General features: G+C 35.2%; 1 protein-coding gene across 1 annotated transcript in view; it reads left to right on the top strand.

Moving 5' to 3' along the window:
* The window catches only part of LOC109055094 (inactive N-acetylated-alpha-linked acidic dipeptidase-like protein 2), a 261704-nt gene that overhangs the window by 195896 nt on the left and 43973 nt on the right, over nt 1-21835 (top strand). The window contains exon 10 of the mRNA XM_042766172.1: nt 10932-11075. Coding sequence (XP_042622106.1) covers nt 10932-11075 — 144 coding nt within the window. The remainder of the gene's footprint in view (nt 1-10931; nt 11076-21835) is intronic.

Genomic DNA, 21835 nt, shown 5'->3' on the forward strand with positions numbered 1-21835 from the left:
AAACGATGAGACCAGGCTGGCTGGTCAAAACATCCCAGCGATTGGCTACAACAAAATAAGAGAAAAACAACATTCTGACATTTTGGCAACCCTGTGAATGATAAATTAATGACATATTACAGAACATACCAGATCAATAATCAAAAAACCAAAAAACAAAACAAAGAACCAAGTTTCATACTAAACACCAACCGAAAACCACTAACCCCTGTATCTGATAATGCAGCCGGGCATGCTTTTGCCACTGTTAGCTGAATAACACGTGCAGATACAAACAGAAGGCAAGGCCACTGAGGGCGGACTCCTCCATTGCCACACAGAATGCCAGCTGCAAGACTTTTGAATAAGACCAACAGAAACGAACACATATTACACCTATACTTAAGGCTCTACATTGGCTTCCAATCAGTTTTAGAGTACAGTTTAAAAAATTTTTAAACTGTACTCTAAGGCTTTTAAAAAATGCCTTAAGACGCATCTTTTTAGACAAGCATTTAATTAGCAATATGGTTTTGTATGTTTTTGTGTATTTGTGTATATTTGTATGTTATGTGCATGAGTATATCTGTTAGTGTATATTTTAATTAATTTTGTGAAGCACTTTGTGACTTTGTTACCTAAGATAAAAACATAACTCCAAACAAAAGAAAACGGAATCCAGGGCGGACTCCTCCCAGATACAAACAGAAGGCAAGGCCACTGAGGGCGGACTCCTCCATTGAAATCACGTGGCAGGACCGAATGAGCAGCTGCCCTCAGCAGTCCGTTGGGCTGTAACTCTTCATTCTGTGGCACCGCAGTCCTGTCACTCAACACTTCATAAAAGCCTGGTCGGGTCCCCAGCACGATAACATCTGCCATTCTCTAGATTAGACCCTTTTTGCTGGGATTTCATCAAGATAATGCATGTTTTGTGTGTGTGCCATGACACGCTAATTGCAAGCCATTAGTGAAAGCATTTGGCAGGCTTCGGAAGAAGGTGTCTTATGCATACAATCTTAGATCTCTGTAACAGTGAGTCCATTGTCACCCAGCACTATTCAACACAAATAGGCTTTCTGTTACCCACAATTGTTTCTTCCTGTATTAATTTTTCAATGAAAGGAAGATAGATTCCTTTGTGATTAATAAAGGACATAATGTCAGATTTCTATGAAAAAAAAAAAAACACTATATATATATATATCTATATATATATATATATATATATATATATATATATATATATATATATACACATATACGTATATTAGGGGTCGAACAGTACACTGATGTCATGGTACGTACCTCAGTTTGGGGGGGTCGTGGTTCAATATGATTTTATTACAACAGAAAATCTGCTATGCTCGGTTTCTTTTCATTTATTTTGAACAAACAGTAGTAAAAATTTAAAAAAAAAATAAAAAAATTCCACCTAGATGTGAAAATACTAAATATTATTATATTATGTTAAATATATAATATATATAATCTGCAGTGCATATACATACAAATATATACATACTTAATAAACATACAAGGAATAAATTCTTGAAATATATTTGATTTAGTTTAAGGGGGAAAAACTGTTTGACACGTAATGTAGCTTATATTCACTGAGTTTCAGTTAATTTTTGTGACAGGCTTAATTTGTTCACAGAAAGGTAACTCAAATGGCAGAAAGCGACATCCTATTAGTTTTCTTTATTTTAAAAAAAAAGAACAATGTTTTGTTTTCATTGTGAGTGTACACAAATAAAAGCAGACCTTTATACAGTGATGCATTATTAATAAGATAATGAAGTGTTTAAAGTTGAAGTGATCATGTGATCGCGTGATCTGCTCAGAATTTAACAGCCTCGTCTCTGATTGTCTGGAATTATGGCATATTGTAATGCCGGGTTGTGTTGAGCAAGTGAGCCGTTGTCATTTAGAGAGCACTGAGGGTGGGCATCAAGGGAGCAAAATAGTGAAATGTTGCATGCGAAAAAAGAGAAGGTCTGCAACAAATCCCAAAAAAATATTAAATGCAAAATTTCTGATTTTTGTGGGCTTGAATTACTATCTTCTTTGCGAGACAAACATTTTCTCCTCAAAACTCAGTTTGCGCGTCTGCAAAGCACAGAATTATGGCAGAGAGATCTTATCCCATATGGGTGCCCCTTTCTGGATTGGGGTGAATTGCCTGTATTCGTTGTTAGGCCTCATGCACCAAACCGAGATGTCCGTACCGTGACGGTTCGGTACGAATACATGTATCATTCCACCCCTAATATATTTATATATATTGTAGCGAATCAGCTCAAAGGGAAAAATATGAATAATTAATCATAACTAGTTATAATTAATTATAAATATCTAGATCCCGCTGTAAGTATTTACTTGACATCTCAGTGTCAACTGTCTGTCAATTCTAAGTACATTCATTTACTGGTTAAGGAAAATAACTTTCTTACTGTACAATATTACTCAGAGCATGTAGCAAAAATCTGCATGATTAGGGACTCCAGTTATGAGCAAACAATGAACAACCTCAAGTGTGATAAAAGTAAGACTTTATTAACTACATAAACACGTAAACTAGTCTAACATACACACAAACACATGCATACAGTTGGCCTAGGAAAAAAAGGTTAAAGCTTAAGCATTAAATAGAAGAGAAATAAAGACATGAAGCTATGGTACAAATTGATATTCAGCAGATCTACAGCCTTGAGGAATCAGTTTCTTAGTTCAAACACACCTTTGTAAAAGGTGCAAAAGATAATTAATTTTTCAATTAATAAGACTAAGTTTGATACTTGAACGTCTCACCTGTTTGAAAGAGACTCCTGATGCACTTTGGGGCTCCAGTAGGTTGGCTGAAGTTAGGTGATGAGAAAAGAACTATTCTGAGGTCAGAGGATCTTGATGAATGGAAAGACAAGGCCTGGCACAAAAACTTAAGCGTACAGAAGAGTCTAGCTTACACCCTCATCTTCTCAGAATCTAACAGAAAACCTCAGACTGAAGGCGGGTCACTGAGGTGAGGCCTTTAAGGTCTTAGAAGACTCAGGATGGGCTTTTCCAATGGAAAGGCTGAAATTTCAAGTGGGGAGGTTGGAAATACTGGAGAGTTTTACGGCCCCTTTGTTTAGAGCATTGTTAATTTGGCATATGGAACTTGATTGCATGTTGATGCAAAATTATTAAAGATTCTTAGAACACTAATATATTGCCTACTGTATGTACCATAATATATACACTTTTGTTTAGATCATCAGAAGACAAATTCATAGATACTAAACATGGTAAGATTACATATAGGTAAGATTACATGAGCGAGTGGTTCTATCATAAGCATGCATAAAAACAGTATACAGTACAATACAAGACAATATACCAGAAGAGTAACAACATACACAATGACCTGAAGTATATGAGTGTTCATTCGAAGAAAGGTTTTCCTATGAATTAATTAGAGAAGAGGTCAATTTTGCTGGGCATTATGTGTCTTTCCTATGGAAAATGTAGTTGAGTTCACAAGTGAGAAATGGGTGTCTGATTGGTCCAGATTGCTACAATAATATATATATAATATATATATATAATATATATATACATATATATATATAGACTATATTATATATATATATATATACACATACATACATTCTGTGTGTTTATTTTTAATTCAAAGATATTAAAACATCTGGAGCCCCTGACTTTTCATATGCTAGCTGTGATCTCAAATGGGCGGGACTTACAAGAAAAAACAAACAAAAAACAAAACAACAACAGCAACAAAAAAAAAGTACAAAACACAAATAACTCCTGAGAGACATTAACTCACAAATATAGTTAGATGAAGTCTGAAAAAACATTTGTTTTGTATTTCTCATCATGTATTTTGTGTTTCAGTACTTTTTGTTAGTAATTGTGAAGCAGAGTTTGGAAGCACAGCTGTGATTCCTCTCACTCCAAATTCTCTACTGGCAGAAAGAAACATTAAAATTTCTTCCATGTAAGAATTTCACTCTATGTCTTACCTTCCCTTAAACAACAACCCAATCCCCATTTCACGTCATAAAAAGAACTCCAGCCCTGTTTGTGTCTCTTATGAGTTGCTGAGCACTAAAACACTAAAATGTTAGTCATTAAACTGAGGGCTTTTCCTTGCAGGGACGAAATGAAAATAAAAATGACTTCCGTAGTAAATGCGCTTACACTGTGTTACATCTTGTCATGCATTCACTGAGATTGGATTTGCTTGCATTCACTATAATCATGACCTGGCCAAAAATGACGTTAGATTAGATAATGGATTTGGTAGCAGCAATCAATCTTAGATCTCTGTAACAGTGAGCCATTGGTCACCCACACTATTCAACACAATAGCTTTCTGTTACCCACAATTGTTTCTTCCTGTATTAATTTTTCAATGGAAAGGAAGATAGATTCCTTTGTGATTAATAAAGGACATAATGTCAGATTTCTATGAAAAAAAAAAAAACACTGTGCCTCACTGTGAAGTGTATAAAATAAAATATATTAGAATGACTTGAAGGATGTGACACTGAAGACTAGAGTAATGTCTGCTGAAAATTTAGCTGTGCCATCACAAGAATAAATTACTTTTGAAAATATATTCAATTAGAAAACTGTTATTTTAAATTGTATTAACATTTACCAATATTAATGTTTTTATTGCACTTTTAATCAAATAAATTCATATGCCTTGATGAACATAAAATACTTCATTCAAAAACATTAAAATAGCTTAATTCCAGACTTTTGACTGGTATTATCTTAATTAAAAAGGTTTTTAATATTTTTGAAAGAAGTATTTTGTGAAATATCATCCTAGTTTAAAACTAGTTTCTACTTTTTCTTTTATATATATATTGGTGTTCAAGAGACATTTCTTAATTTCTTATTATTAATGTTGAAAAAAGTTGTACTACATATTTTTCTTCACTTAATACATTTAATACATGTGGTACTTATAATACATTATAATACACATATACGTATTACAACAGAAAATCTACTATGCTCGGTTTCTTTTCATTTATTTTGAACAGACACTAGTACGAATTAAAAAAAAAAAAAAACTTCCACCTAGATGTGAAAATACTAAATATTATTACATTATGTTAAATATATAATCTGCAGTGCATATACATACAAATATATACATACTTAATAAACATACAAGGAATAAATTCTTGAAATATATTTGATTTAGTTTAAGGGGGAAAAACTGTTTGACACGTAATGTAGCTTATATTCACTGAGCAGTTTCAGTTAATTTTTTGTGACAGGCTTATTTGTTCACAGAAAGGTAACTCAAATGGCAGAAAGCGACATCCTATTAGTTTTCTTTATTTTAAAAAAAAAGAACAATGTTTTGTTTTCATTGTGAGTGTACACAAATAAAAGCAGACCTTTATACAGTGATGCATTTTTAATAAGATAATAAGTGTTTAAAGTTGAAGTGATCGTGTGATCGCGTGATCTGGTCAGAATTTAACAGCCTCGTCTCTGATTGTGGAATTATGATAATGATAATGATCCTAAAAATTCAGCTTTGCATCACAGGAATAATTTTTTTTAAAGTATATTCAAATAGAAAACTATTATTTTAAGTTGTAATAATATTTCACAATATTACTGTTTTTTCTGTATTTTTGATCAAATAAATGCAGGCTTGATGAGCAAAAGAGACTTCTTTCAAAAACATTAAAAATAGTAATGTTTCCAAACTTTTGACCTGTACTGTATATATATATACTGTATATACATTCTGTGTGCTTATTTTCATTCAAAGATTATTAAACATCTGCAGCCCTGACTTGTCATATGCTTAGCTGTGATCTCAAATGGGCGGGACTTACAAGAAAAAACAAAAAACAAAACAACAACAGCAACAAAAAAAAGTACAAAACTACAAATAACTCTGAGAGACATTACTCACAAATATAGTTAGATGAAGTCTGAAAAACATTTTGTTTTGTATTTCTCATCATGTATTTTGTGTTTCAGTACTTTTTTAGTAATTTGTGAAGCAGAGTTTGGAAGCACAGCTGTGATTCCTCACTCCAACTTCTCTACTGGCAGAAAGAAACATTAAATTTCTTTCATGTAAGAATTTCACTCTATGTCTTACTTCCCTTAAACACAACCCAATGCCCATTTCACAGTCATAAAAAGAACTCCAGCCCTGTTTGTCTCTTATGAGTTGCTAGCACTAAACACTAAAATGTAGTCATTAAACTGAGGGGTTTTCCTTGCAGGACGAAATGAAATAAAATGACTTCAGTAGTAAATGCCGCTTACACTGTGTTACATCTGTCATGCATTCACTGAGATTTGATTGCTTGCATTCACTATAATCATGACTTGGCAAAAATGACGTTTTACTTCTATAATGATTTTTGTAGCAATTTGTGGACCATTTTCCAGCCAAATGCATTGCATTCGAAACACTGCAGTGCCTTTCACTAGATTAAATCATTTCCCTGCATTAACCATCGTAGATTTGTGCTTAACCACACAGAGAACTCATCGATTGAATAAAGAGTGCAGCACAGGGTCTGATCACAGATGTTGGAGATCATTCATCACCGTAGCATGTGCGGAACGGCGGGCTCTGCTCCCACACTGGAGGCCACGATGTGATTTCAGGCGCTCCCTTCCTGTATTAGTGATGCTGTCTGCACAAGCACATGGTTTATCACTTCAGCTGGCAATCAATTAGTTCCCAATCAATAGCCTCTCGCTGGCCAACAGGCAACAAATTAGCGGCCTCTCTCCGCTCGCACTACACTTGTTTATCCCGGGAACTTGTTTTTCATCAGGAATCTAACCTGCTCTCCTGGCAGCTTAAGCTCAAAGTTTTGCCACATGTATCCAGGTGTTTAATTAAACAAATATTTTATGAGAAAACATGTCACCTCTTTCAGTACTAGACAAATGGATGTTTCTGTGATTAAAAAAGGGTCACTTAGAGGGATGAATAATGGGCACGAAAACAGAACAAACGTTAAAAGCTGTTAATTACTGGTTTCATTTAGAAGGCAGTGATGTCGGTTTATGTCATTTGAAGTTATTAACAAGTTGCTGTAAAACAGCAAAAACTTTTTTCATTGAGCTTTGTAGTATCAGGATCACATTTCAAAAAGTATTTTTGTTATTTAAATGCCACTGAAAACACTTTCAAATGATTTCAGTATTGCTGTTTCAATTTAAATGAATGCATTATGCAAAAAAGAAGCTCATCCTGGTTTATATTTCCTCTCATTTTAAAAGGCTCCAGTGTGCCACCATCTGTACAGCAACAGCAGACCATTCACCCATCTTGTTTTTTTTGTTTGTTTGTTTTTTTTTGTTTGTTTTGTTTTTTTATAATCTTAGTCTTATGCATCCATTTTGACTTTTCTTTTTATAAATGTATCAGCGGTTCCAATTCCACTTCTCTGCAAATGTAATTTCCAAAGGTCACCTTCTCTGAGAATAAATTATCTCCACAATGCAAGGTCATTCTCCATCTCCAGAGCATTCAGAACAAGATAACGGTTTTGTTCGCAGATTTGCTGGCCCCTCTCGCTCTCAAATGGTCATTTTGCAGCTGATAATTGCTGAATTATGTCAGGTACCTCTTACTGTATACAGTGAGTTTTTCAAATCATTCCCACACATAGCCTCTAACTAAAATAGCAGTGTACAGTAAACAGTGGGAAGCATTCAGGAATGCATCTAGCCATTATGGGTGTTTGTTCAACTATGGACAGCTTTCGCCCCTGTGAATTTCATACAATTCTCATAGAACACATTCTGACACTTGCACTTGCATTTTATTTATCAACTAATAATGGCCAGCGATGTACATACATCAAGAGTAATTTCCCCTCCTAGAAATTTATTTTATTATTATTATTATTATTATTATTATTATTATTATTATTATTATTATTATTATTTTTATTTATTTATTTATTTATTTATTTATTTATTTAGGCCATCAATATCTGTTAAGGCTAACCTCATAGCTAACATTACACAAAACATTACACTGCTAAACATGTGTTATTTTACTTAATTCTTTCTGCTTTTTTATTTCAGATTTCTATCCAATATTCCATTCTCTTGATTCACATATTTCTTGGTAGCCAAATACACTAACGTTTGATAAAACTGTATTAGTGGCAAAACAACCCAACTGACCAAATTTGTGTTAAATTTTAAACTGATAAATCAATGTCTAACTACTGAAATAGTTATATATAACCATTTGTTTGATTGTGGCCAATTGATTGTGATCAGGCAAATTAACAACATTGATGTTGACATAAACTAAAGCTTGTGTATGAACAAGAAGAAATGTTAGCTATTATAGCCCCATTTACAATTATTGTTATTAAACTAATTCAACCCCCAGGATAAATGGCTGTAGTTAAAGGAACACTAATGCAGCTGATCTGATCATATCTTCCTTCCCAAACTGTTGTGCACCTTCCCTTTGGCTGCCTCTGATTATGTGCGGGTGGAAGTTCTCAGTCACTGGATCACAGCGATCACAATGGCATGGTAAACGCCTGCTCATTTGGTAATGGTCTTTAGCAGGCAATGCTGTTTGTTTCACATCAGCTGAGTGGACGAGCAGCTTCATCTGCCACTGCGACTCTATCTATCTCTCACTACCTACAGGTCTATTCAAGCTCAAATATATAAACAATGATTTTGCCATCTCGTTATCATTGCAGACAGAGAAATTAAATATTGATTCTCCTCACAGTGAAAAAGAATTGCTGTGCAGAAATTACCTATTCTCCCTCTTTCCCGCCGCTCCCAAGCTGTTTCTGCTGTCACATTTTACCTCAGGAATGTGTGGCTAATTTTGACTTTAATGGCTTTTGCTGCCTATGAAGATGGAGTCCACTTTTTTTCAGAATGAAGCACTGAATTTTACAGTAATCCATGCACAGTGCAAAAATAGACACACAAGGGATATATACTGTCTCTGGGGTATGTATAACTGTTTTGCAAATCATCATTTCACATAATAAATATTAATAAGTCAAGATGATAATGCATTTTATTATGTGCCTCCCTTTCAAATAAAAACCCTATTAAATAAATAATTTTATAAAAAAAAAAAAAAAAAAAAGTTAAACAGGCTGCTTTGTTTAGTCAGACAAATTACCTAATTAGTTATATAATATATATATTAGGGCTGGACCAGAATATTCGATTATTCGAAAATTCGTTTGGTGGGTTGGCATTCAATTTTAAATTTTGAGATTCGAATAATCTTTTTTTTTTCTTTTTTCTTTTTTTTCTGAGCACCTGGCATCCCCCGCAAAACGGTCTTTATTCGCGCTTTGGGAGCACTTTAAAATGAGTGAGGACAAGACAAAGGCACTGTGCCAGATATGCGATTCGAAACTGCCCTACCACAACAGCACGTCAAGTTTGAAAAATCACCTGAGTTCTCTAAGTAGTGTGCCATATATATTGTTGGTGTAAAAAAAAAAAACGAGCTGCATTTATCCGCCATGTTAATTAGTAATTTTACACATGATAAAAACGTGCACTTAATTTGCTTGGAAAATACTTGCCAATACAGCAGCGATAAAAAAAAAAAAATAGTGTTTTGTATCACTAGTGCAGTGTCTGTTCTGGGAGAATATAAACCCTGCCCGTGTGAGGCACGCCGTTTCAGGCTTGCGCTGTTCTGTAGTTATTAAAAGTTTCATTCTGAACGTGTCGCGTGTCCATATTGCACCAAATGAGGCACTGTGCTCCCTTGGGTCCGCAGCAACACACACGCCACACATGAAGTTGATTGGATGAATGGTTCTCGATATAATAAAAGTGCAAACAGACAGACAGACACACAGAGATTCCTGCCTTTATTAGAGAGAAGAATATGTTCAGCCCCCCCCCCCAAGCTTCGAATATTCGGTGTTGCTTACTATCGAATCTTTGAAGCTCAAAAAATGGTATTTGGATCAGCCCTAATATACAGTACTGGGTGTAAAAGCGAGAAGTGATTTGTCAGAGGCTTAGGAAATATTTCAGATTAATCTTCGAATATGAATATTTTATATCGAAGATGCATCTGGAATATTTCCTAAACCTCGCTCTTACACCCAGAACCCAAGAAGTCTGGCTATCCCTATATATATACAGTAAGGTGTTGAGTCCAGCTGCAGCTGTTTTGTTATGTTTGTTTTTCAGGGCCTGTCTGATATGAATTACTCTGATGACTGTTGTTGGTCACAGCTGATTGTAACACAGCAATCTGTTTTTTTTTTTTTTTTTTCTTGTGTTATGCTTTCAAACCAGTGTTTGTATAGATTTGCATTGACTTTGGCCCTGCCAGTCATCATTTGCACTTGTTTGAGGTTTGCATAGTGCATATATTTCTGTGTATGATGACAAACATCATTGTTGTACAGCAGAACAGAATCTGTTCATTTAGCAACCATTTTGTGATCAATACAATTAAACCTTTAAGTTATTAAAATAGCCTGGGGACAGTTTCTGCCAAAACAGATTAATCCTAAACCATCACTCAATGAGAAATCAATAGCAGTTAAGGGTTTAGGCAGGGCTTTAGTGATGCACATTATATGCAACTACAAATGAGATTTGCTATTCAATGAACACCATATTTAGAATACATTAATCCAAACATTTCCTGCACATCACATATAAAAAAAATCTTAAACACTCAACTCACATGCCACATGAAAAACACTTTTCATTATTCACTTTTAGTAAGTCCCTTACTTAAATACAGTACATTCCCACAGATCAATAATTTATTAATCTGAAAAGATCATTGTAGAAAGTCTAATCAAGTTATTCTGTTAACTAGAGAGAAGCATAGTTTTGACTAGAATAACTGGTGTATATTGGTGTATATTCTCACAAATTATGATCATGCCTGTGTGTTTATTTTTCAGAGACATTTGATGAGCTGCAGAGGAGGTGGTTGTCCTGGTCCAAATGTCAGCTCTCTGCAGACACCTGGAGATTTGAGCTTTTTCTCCAATCAGCTTGCTGTCCCCACAGTGGAGTTCACATACTCAGAGTTCCCTAAAACAGAGGTACATGAACATACTCATGCATATGTGTGTAATTTCACCCCATTGATAAACCAATAATTTATTAAATGCACTGTAAGTGCAGAAGATGTTAATAATGAACAGCCATTTCCTGCACTGCTGTCCACAGATGGGCAAAATGTTATTAAGAGGCAAACACATAATAGCCTAATGGACAGCATACACTTCAGGGGCCTCATTTATAAAATGTGCGTACGCACAGATTTGATCTTAGAGTGTCCGTACGCTAAAATCCATGGCAACGTTCATATTTATAAAACCGGTCTTTGACGTGGGAAAGTCGGAGTACTGCAGCTATTTGAAAATCTAAGCTGCAATAATTATAAAAGCAGTGTACATGCAAGCACCAAATTCGTCATAAACAACAAAGATGCAGTGTAAGAGACTAATTGTGCAGTGTAGTCAGATTTTTTATTAAAGGGAGTTTTTGCGAGATTAAACTGACTTTTTTAGTAGCCTAATGTTGAGAGTTTTTTACTCGCTTTCTGTACACAAGTTTATTCCATGTTGTTGTTTTTTATTATTTTATTTTACAAGAGAAATTGTGAAGTCTTTATTTACTACTATTGCGTAAAATAGGGGAAAAAAATGCATAAACTAAGACTGTTTTGTCTATAAGCCTATAAGAATAGCTATAAAAGTTAATAATTATTATTATTTCTGTTGTTTCTAGAAGTAGTAATTTTGATAATAGTCAATAGAAAAAATATAACCACGCACACATTTTTAGTCCACAGAATAATTACACATTATTAAATAAAAAGTGTCTCCACGTAAACCTCTACCTCTGCCAGCAGGACCTTAATTTCAGACTCAGTAAAGTTATTTTTCTTTTATTTTTATTTTATTTTTTGGTGCTCGTCATTCTCAAGCATAGAAAGATTGCCGTGTGCTCTTTTATATCATAATGATATTAATTAGGGGCATTTACAAGGCCTGACACCAGTCAGCTGCGCACAATTTCAAGGTCATTTGCGATTTATAAATGTCACATCTGGAAGAGAGGTGTACGCATGTGTTTTTGTCACCATGTTTGTTTTCTCTGAAAGGGACGTGACATACAGCCAAGTATGGTGACTCATACTCAGAATTCGTACTCTGCTGTGTGTGTGCACTTTGGATGGGTTAAATGCAGTGAACACACACACACCGTGAACACAAACCCGGAGCAGTGGGCAGCGATTTATGCTGCAGCGCCCGGGGAGCAGTTGGGGGTTTGGTGCCTTGCTCAACGCACCTCAGTCGTGGTATTGAGGGTGGAGAGAGCCCTGTACATTCAGAGTCTGACTCTCTAACCATTAGGCCACAACTTCCAACAGGCCATGACTAAATCACACTTATGCACCTTTGAGAAAAGATCTTAGAACAAATTTAGGACGGTTTATATGCAACATTTTATAAATGAGGCCCCAGATGCTTAACAATGTGTATGTGTGTGTGTTGTACTAAATAGGATCATACTGAATCTATGTCAATGAATGGAAATCAACCAGCTATTTATAATTTTTCCCAAATGCCATGCTTTTACCAGGGCGTTCTCACTCCCAACTCATCACATATTGATGCTTGGTCAGGGTCCCTCGCATCACTTTTTAATGCTCGGGATACTCTTTAGCATGAATTTTTGAACATGCAGGGTACTTCAATGCTTACAGTTGTTTCTCTTATGCATCAGATCAAGACACCCATGTCTCAGGTCAAGATGCATGAAATTCTTTGCAAGTGTAAAAGTATAAACTGAAAAAAAAAAAAAACAATGTGAGTATAAAAAATTTAAAGTGTATTGATATTCATACTTTCTTAGATACTAGAGCAACTAACCCCACTCCTACCCTAAACCTACCCACTTCTCAACAACATAAAACACTAAACAGGCAAAATCACTTATTCATGGGTACGTATTGTAGAAATATTTAATTACAGGTGTTTATTAATACCCCAGTATCTAATTTCATCATAGTGATTTTCCCATGCCCATCTTGTCTATGTATGACACCAAAGGTTTCTGATTGAAAGCAATGTAGCATCCTGCATGTCGATAATGATAAAAGGGTACCCTGAGGGTTAAAGGGGTCATATGATGAGATTTCAAGTTTTCCTTTCTCTTTGGAGTGTTACAAGCTGTTCATGAATAGATAAGATCCCCAAGGTTGCAAAGACTAAAGTCTCAAACCCAAAGAGATATTCTTTATAAAAGTTAAGACTCGTCCACACCCTCCTAAAATGGCTCGATTAAACATGCCTCACATGTCTACATCACGATGTGGGAAGATTTGCATAACGCCGCCAAAATGTTCATGCAAAGAAAGAAGGCGTAACCTTGATTCTCGCTGCAGTATTGTTGGTGCCGCCATGTTGTGGAGATGCTGTGTGTTTTGTTGTGAAGGTGAAAATGCTTTGTTTGGCCTTCCAAAATAGGACACAAATCAGTGGTTAAGTTGAATTTAAAACACTGGTCCAGAACAGTTCAACCCAAATAGCGCATTTTATGGAGGACTGTTTCCTGATCCTGGGAGAGTAGACTACAATGCCGGCTGTTCTGACTCACAGTCTGTAAGTACGTTTTCATATTTAAAGGATTTACCACTGATGATTCAAACGCAAGTTTTGAGCAGTGTAGAGTAGCTCTCCTATCACAAATTCACACATGATCAAAAATTAAGACATGCTAAATCAACACAACATGCGATACGCAACACAATACGTAAAAAGACAGTATACGTCATTATAATCCGTAATTATGTCCCTGCTGGATGCAACAAATGACTCCTTTTATTGTTTTTGTCTTGTTGCACCGGTGTTCTGAACGGGACACGGCATCACAGTATAGTAAGGGGCGTAACATTTCCGTCACATGCTTGAGGTATTCGGCCAATCACAACGCACTGGATAGCTGGCCAAACAATGCGTTTCAGAAAGGTGGGGCATAAAGGAAAAACAATAATGTGCAGTGTGTGAAAACTTACGCCTATGTTATGTTATTCTTGCTTTTGACTTGAGAGACCCAGTCCAAATTGACCCAATCAGACTGCTGATTGAATTCTAAAATTCAGTGAGGATTGACTCAGGGATCTGGAGTTTGTGTGCTTTCCCAGAAAACCTGTGAGAGGAGTGTACACTTACTGTGACACTAATGCTTTCATACACCTTAATGTGGGTTTTCTGACAGTCACATCTTACTGTCACACATTATGATACTGTTTCCTGACATATAAAAGTATTTTCCATGTTCCTCCATCACACAGCAGCACAGGCAAACAATGTTGTGTTCCATCTGTCACAGCATTGATGTCTGTGCTTTATCCATTATGTCCTTTCAGATGATACATGCACGTGTATCCCAGGAGCAACGAGCTATCTCTTCCTTCAAAATAAACACTCAGGAAGCTTGCCTTCTTAATTTCATACATATGTTCCCTCATTTTCATTGCTCTTGAACTTCATTTGAACGCATCCTGCATATCAATGGCTTTTATGCTGCATCTTTGAACTTCCTCACCACAATGATGCTGGTTAGATATACTTAAATTTACTTTGAGTTTTCTTATCCTGGACTTAATAAAAACAATGCAGGAGTGTAAGAGTTAACATTTCACTCACAGAGTGACTATTTTCCTCTTTCCTCATTTTGTACAGTACATATTTCAGCCTTTCTCTCACGCTGTGGTGGTTGACACTTTTTCTGCATGCTGACTTGTACATCTGTCTCATCCGGCACACATGCCTGGATAAGCATTTGCAGTGCAATGCTGGTGTCCCTTAAACTGTGAGTGTAACCTTTTCCTGGCATTCAAGCCATCAGGCGACATTAGGGCTGGGGGTGGCTGGTGTGTTTGGGAACAACTCGGTCTGTGCTGTGACATCCAGCTCACAGCATCCCTGCTTCTGTTCTCTGCCACGTGCCTCCGCCCCAGGAGCCATCGCTCTTCAAGCTAACAAAATCAAAATGACACACTTGGGCCTTCATATGCTAACAATACTTGCAGTGCTTCTCACCCCCTTGGATTTATTTTGTTGTTACTATTATTATTATTATTATTATTATTATTAATCACAGTGAAATTAATAATAATTAATGCACCAATTAACGCTTTAAATATCAAAGTTAAAACTGATTTCTAGTAAATTCTTTCTCTCTCTCTTTCTCTATACAGCTGTATAACTGACTGACTATTTATGCAATTAAGACTTTTAATTTCCTTGTAGATTTAGTTTTGAATTTTTATATACCTTTTTGTAAAACTTTATTTAAATATGTATCTTTTTAAAATGTCATTTGTAGTTTTATGTAGTTTTTACATGTTTATCTCAATGGAGAATAAAAATGCTAAATGCTGAGTTTCATATTTTATTTAATTATTTCATTTAATTTGTAGACTTTTTTTTCATATTTTAGATTGAATTGATATATTGATATTTAATATATATATATATATATATATATATATATATATATATATATATATATATATATATATATATATATATATATATATATATATATATATTTTTTTTTTTTTTATAGAGTGAGTTGTAGTTGTATAGTTGATTAGAGCATTTGTGAAATTTACCTGATATAATAGTGCCTTGTTTTGATTGAACAAGTGAGGGAATTAAACTAAAGCAATACATTCTAGCAGAAATGACGATTTTCATGAATCAAACGTTTTTACAAATCCCTTTGATTAACCTCCTCTGGTCTTGGGCATTGAAGATGCAGTCTAACACATAGTGACAGATCAGGGAGTCTGTCTCCACCCATGCTAATGTAACTCCCTCTCCAGATGGCCTTAATGTCTTGTTTCTGCCTCCAGCCCTGTGGCTAAGGGTCAGAACTGATCGCTAACTCAGAAATCTGCCTGACCATGCAAAAATCTGTCACCAGTTGTTTACTGAGAGCCTTCCCCACCCAGGGTTACCATCCAGCTCTTGTCCTGAAAAGTCAGAGGTTTGTTGGCTATGTACAGACAGCATGTTCAAGTTTCTTGGCCCGAGGTACTGTATTAGTGTCTGCACAACTAATCTAATTAGCATGGTGAAGCAGCAGCAGCTGGATGTAGTAGATCCAAAGGGTCTCTACGCTTCAAAATCATATGGCAGTTCCCTTTGCTAGCTAGCTCACTGCTCACAACTGACAGCTATTCTAGACTTGTCTTACCCTGCACAAGCCTACCATCTAGTTTCTGTCATTGGCGGCAGCTGTGTGAGGAAAAAATATTGGGTGTAACAGGCACATGTACTTTAGTAAGATTTAGTAAGGTCTCATCAACATGACATCTATATGTACTGTGTGTGCCAGAGAGGATGCAATACATTTGTATCTCTATTATCTAGTGTCTAAGATCAAGTCTTATGTAGTGAACATTTCATTATTTCCTTTTAGAGGCTTAAAATTGGTTTTGTGTGGGTTGATAGAGATTATAAGTTGCCGAGGAGACATAATTCATTAATACTACAGTTGTGTACTTGCCGAGACACTTATTGCAGTAAAAGTGAAATATTGCTTTGAATGCTTTAAGTGAATTTAGGCATCACAACATTATAATCTATAGTATGAAAGATGGATATTTAGGATCTAAGACTTACTAAAGATTACATTTACAGTGTTATTAACTTATTACAGTTTTTAAAGTTTATGTGAGATGACAATACAAAAAAAGTTAAAAAAGTTAATGTAAGGGTAAATGTGGTATTTGTGAGCACAAGAGACTTTAAAAGTATTCTCTGGATAGAGTGATGAGATAAACTGTGTCTGCATTTCAACACCGGTGACTGGAGATTTCTTTATTTATTTTACTGCCTGTTCTCATTTTTCACCAAGGTCTTGTCTTTATGGATGAGTACTCAGATCAGTGCAGTCCTTTCAATAATGCTACAGTTTTCTCTTCTGAAAATTTTCTCCATTTCCTTTTTAAATTATGACCATTTTGCTGAAATGGTGGCAGTGATCTGCTGGTACTGTCAGCAAAAGCATATAAAGAGAACACTGAAGTTTGAGAAGCTATAGTTTGAGAGGTTTAAGTTGCAATCATTCTGAGTCCCTGACTGAGTTTTCTATAGAAATAAAGATAAGAAATAAAGTACATAACTATGTTTGGCAAATGAATATGTTGAACATGTCACACTGAAGTTGTCCTCCATCGTTTGACAGTACTTGAAAAGCAAGAACTTACTCAGCATAACTACACAGATCTCAGGTTAACTCTGCCTTTGCATATCCAGTGTAGTCAGGGTCATCTTGTTTATGAAAAATTACACACATTCATTTTTGTATATATGAACTGACACAGCTGCAAATTATTTAACCAGCATCTGTCAAACATCATTCTGTTACCATGCAGATGTCCTGGTCCCTTGAGTTGGTTGGCAATGAAATTAGCCACATGTTCAGTCGCTAGTGTCTACAATAATAAAGTTGTATCCTCCATCTCAAGTGTCTGGGGCTGATTTGAATGTGTCTGTCACTCACAGACAGAGTTATTTCATCTTGACTGCGTCCCTGATCGAAGGAAAGAACAATCCACTCATCCATGATGCAGCAGTATGTAAATTGTACTTAGAAAAGGATTTTGTTACCTCCAAACCAAAGAAATAAAATAAAATAAAATAAAATAAAATAAAATAAAATAAAATAAAATAAAATAAAATAAGATTTTAAGAGTTTAAGTTTTAAGATTTCTGTTGTTGATTTTTCAAGAAAATTAATGTTTATATAACAATAAAATAGCACATAAGATGTACATATAAACTATATAGACATTAAAAAAAAGAAAATGATTAAAATAAAACTGTTTCAAAATATTTTAAATTAAAACTATTATAGTGTTTAAATGATACTCAAATAACACTGGATAGAACTTAAAAAAGGTAAATTGCAGCATTTAATTAATTTGTTGAATTATCATTACAGCTCAAGTGTAAAATATAAATGAAATGTATTATTGATGTTTTCTGATTTGTATGTATTGTCAAATCTGTCCCAACCAGTCTTTAGAAATCAGAACAAGAACAGGATGATATTAACTGAATTGAATGTAATTATATTTTTCTATTATTGAGTAATATATATATATATATATATATATATACACACACACACAATAAACATATGAATATACTATTCTATCGATCAAAGGATTCAGTAGCATTTGCCCTTTGTCAAATGTATATGAACCACAATTTACATACAAATAGCAGTGAAGTCATACTGAATTTGCAACTTGTTCTTATAAAGTATGGCTTGTAGTGCTTTGACGCATCAACATCATTTTATCGGAAATCAAATGTCCCACTCTGGCTTATTCGATAATGACACTCGGTTTCATCTCTTCCAATAGAAAATCATTTGAAACGCTACACACTCACACTTCTATTGATCAGATAATAAACTGTGAATAGTCCTCTCTGATGACTTCCTGCATTCAGATCAGTTAATGATTTAAATTTCTTTGTCTGTTTTCCGTTTTATTGCTTGTTTAAAATGGTGAAGCACCAATGCAGCACATCTTCCATGAAGATGAGTGAAATTAAAGTGAGCTGATTTATTTCAGAATTCTTCACACCCACATTCACAACTCCTGGGTGTAATAAGCTTTTAATTAATTATGATTAATTAGTATTTATGAGAGGCAATTTCAGCAGTGTTTAAATGAAAAGAACAAATATGTATCGCAAAGTTAAACTGTTGAAAAGTATTAAGAATCAGCTATTAAAAGTGTCTATATGAACCTAATAAATGACGTTCTGAGTTCTTGTCAATTTGAAAGAAGAAGAAAAATGAAAAAAGTTCAAATATTTTCGACTGGCTTCAACTTGCTGTTAGTTTCAGTCTACCAAGCCTGTTACAAACAAAACAAGTTTGTTAATTTGATCTAGCACTTTTCCCCATCAAATGAGGATGTTTTATCAGTTATCCTTCCCTCAAGGCGTTGCCAGATCCTCCATTTATCCTCCTTTGCTATGAAAAGCAACCACAAACAGATGCATTTGGCAGCAGCAAATGCTCGGTTTGCCTGCAGTAATTTGATTGACTTTTTTTGGTTTAGGTTGCAGTTGTGTTTTCACTCATAACAGATTAGTCTTTTCATTCTCATCGCTCAGTCGGTTCATTTGGTCCTTTCTAGTGCATTCAAAACTGAATTAATTTCTGCATGAGTATACTGGGGAATTAGCTGTACAATAACTGACGTTTCTAGTGTGTCCTCTACAGTGAAATCCTTCCATCACCTGAGCTTCCTCAGAGGTTCATGGCTGATTAAGTCAGTGATAGATGTGCGAAACGGCAGCTGAGATCGTCCTCTGTCAACCCAGAGCCTGTTGCTGTGTTATACTGTGTCTTATTATCACTCGCTCATTTTCAATGAATATTCATATTGCTCCCTGCCAACAATAGACCATTAGTTCTGGTTACTGGGAGATGATGACACACTAAATAGCTCTGAACACTTTCAGGGAGACTGTCCCACACATCAGAGCTGGGCTTTTCAGAGCAGGCAGATATCCAGCCACATGCTGATTACTGCATTCAAAGCCTCATTTTCCAGCGTACATAAACAGCGTGTGTACCGCTTGCCGTGACTGTGAGACTGTGATTATTTCTTTCTGCTCCTGCTTTCTGTCTACTAGTCCTCTCATTTCTGTCTTACAAACGCACACGAATATGCACGTTTTGGTTGCTTGTTACATGTAATAAAGAATTTAAATAATCATTTAAATGCTGGATATAATGGTGGATATTGGGTAAGATATTTACATTTTTTGAAAGAAGTATTTTATGCTCAGCAAGGCTGCAATTATATGGGAGTAAAAATGTGAAAACAGTTATATTAAATAATGTTATTTATAACAATGTAATCAGGAAGGGCAAAGCTGAATTTTCAGCAACCATTACTCCAGTCTTCAGTCTCATATGATCCTTCAGAAATCATTCTGAGTTGGTGCTCAGGAAACATTGCTTATTTTTTATCTGTGTTAAAACATTTGTGATGCATAATATTTTTGTGTAAACCATGATACATGAATAAAATTTTACTTCAAACTTTTGCAACATTATAAATGTTTTACTGTTACTTTGCATCAATTTAATGAATCATTGCTGAATAAAAATATTAATTTATTTAAACAAAATCTTAAAGACTACAAACTTTGAAGAGTAGTGTAAATGTTAAACTGTTTATAGTTTCAAGCAAGTTGACACAAAAATTATGAAAAAAAAAAAAATCAATGTCAGTCATATGTCCTTGAACGATACACAAAATAGGAGCGCACATCTCTTAAATTTATTCTATAAGGTTTTCTTTCTTTTTTTAATCATCAAATTTTAATAAATAATAAATGCACGAACGCAACGCATCTTCCATTAAGATGAGTTTAATTAAAGAGAGATTTATTTCAGAATTCTTCACAGCCACATTCACAATTCCTGGGTGAGATTGAGTTAACAAGCTTTTAATTTATTATGATTAATTGTTTCTTCAATATAAGTGCTTTGTCTAATAATTTCACTTGTTTTTAATGTATCCTGTTTCAAGGTTTTTATATATATTCAGTGGAAAACCAGACAAACTGTTGACTGTTCCCTACAGCTCAATCACATCCTTGCTGATATTCCAGAAAATAAGTAAGATTTAAGATTTAAGCAGGTAGGTTTATTTCAAGAACCTACAGTATATGACTTCCAGCTCAAACTAAGCTAATTATTTATAAAGTTTCTGTATTTTACTAGGGATTAAATTAGATCCTGTTTACATATTAATTGCTGCTTAGGTTTAATGACTGAATAAAGATATCTAGGAATTTTATTATCTTATTTGTGATAAAAGCGTTTTGTATTGCAAATTACATTTTATTGGGTCTCTAAACAGTAATATGCGGCTGTTGAATTTTAATTGCTCGTTGCAGAATTGCCTGTGGACTGGCCACTCCAGTCATAACAAGGCCGTTTTGTTTGTGTAGAATAAACAGGAGTTGTTTCCCTGGTGTACAGTAGCTTCCGCTGCTTGCGGTTTGACTGCCAGATCACATTTAAACCTGGAGACCCTTCTTGAGGTGAGCCTTGCAGTTTCCTGCTCACTCAGTCAAGAGAAACTAATTCACCTGCCCGAGATATCATTCTCAGTAACCCAAGCACAGTTCTATTCACATGTAGCCAAGGTCTAGAGGTTTGGTTATTATGCTGAGAGCCATGTGTTTATCTATGTGAAGAGCAACAGATCTCTGAGAAAAGTCACCCATTCAAAAGGCTCCATGAAAAGCCCAGCTTGTCTTCTTGTAACCGAATACCCGTATTAGAGGACTGAACATGCTCGTCATGCTGTATAAGAGTGGTGGGATACAGATGAAAATGATCTTCATTCGCATTTAACTTGTCCGAGATCACCACAAACAAGCTTATTGTAGATGTTGCCAAACAATCGGCGAAGTAATATCCCCTGGCGAAGCTACCGTACTTCAAAACAGCAGGGTCTGCTCTCAAGTGAGATGAAAAGCTGTGTGGGAAGACAGGCACTGGGTGTAATGCCTCTAATCTTCAATGTGAATCAGTCTTTGTTGTGCCTCTCTGTGCAGCCACTACAAAGAGAAAGACACAAACAGTGGCCATCAACTTGTAGATGCCTCATGACATGTTCACTTTTGGTGGATGAAAACACTGCATGTTTTGTTCCTCTTCAGGAACTCGAGCTGCGTCGAAACGCTTTGGGGAACGCGCTTAGCGTGAGCGACTCTGAATATCGTGTGTAATC

This window comes from Cyprinus carpio, chromosome A11 (genome assembly GCF_018340385.1).
Source record: "Cyprinus carpio isolate SPL01 chromosome A11, ASM1834038v1, whole genome shotgun sequence".
Classification (NCBI taxonomy): domain Eukaryota; kingdom Metazoa; phylum Chordata; class Actinopteri; order Cypriniformes; family Cyprinidae; genus Cyprinus; species Cyprinus carpio.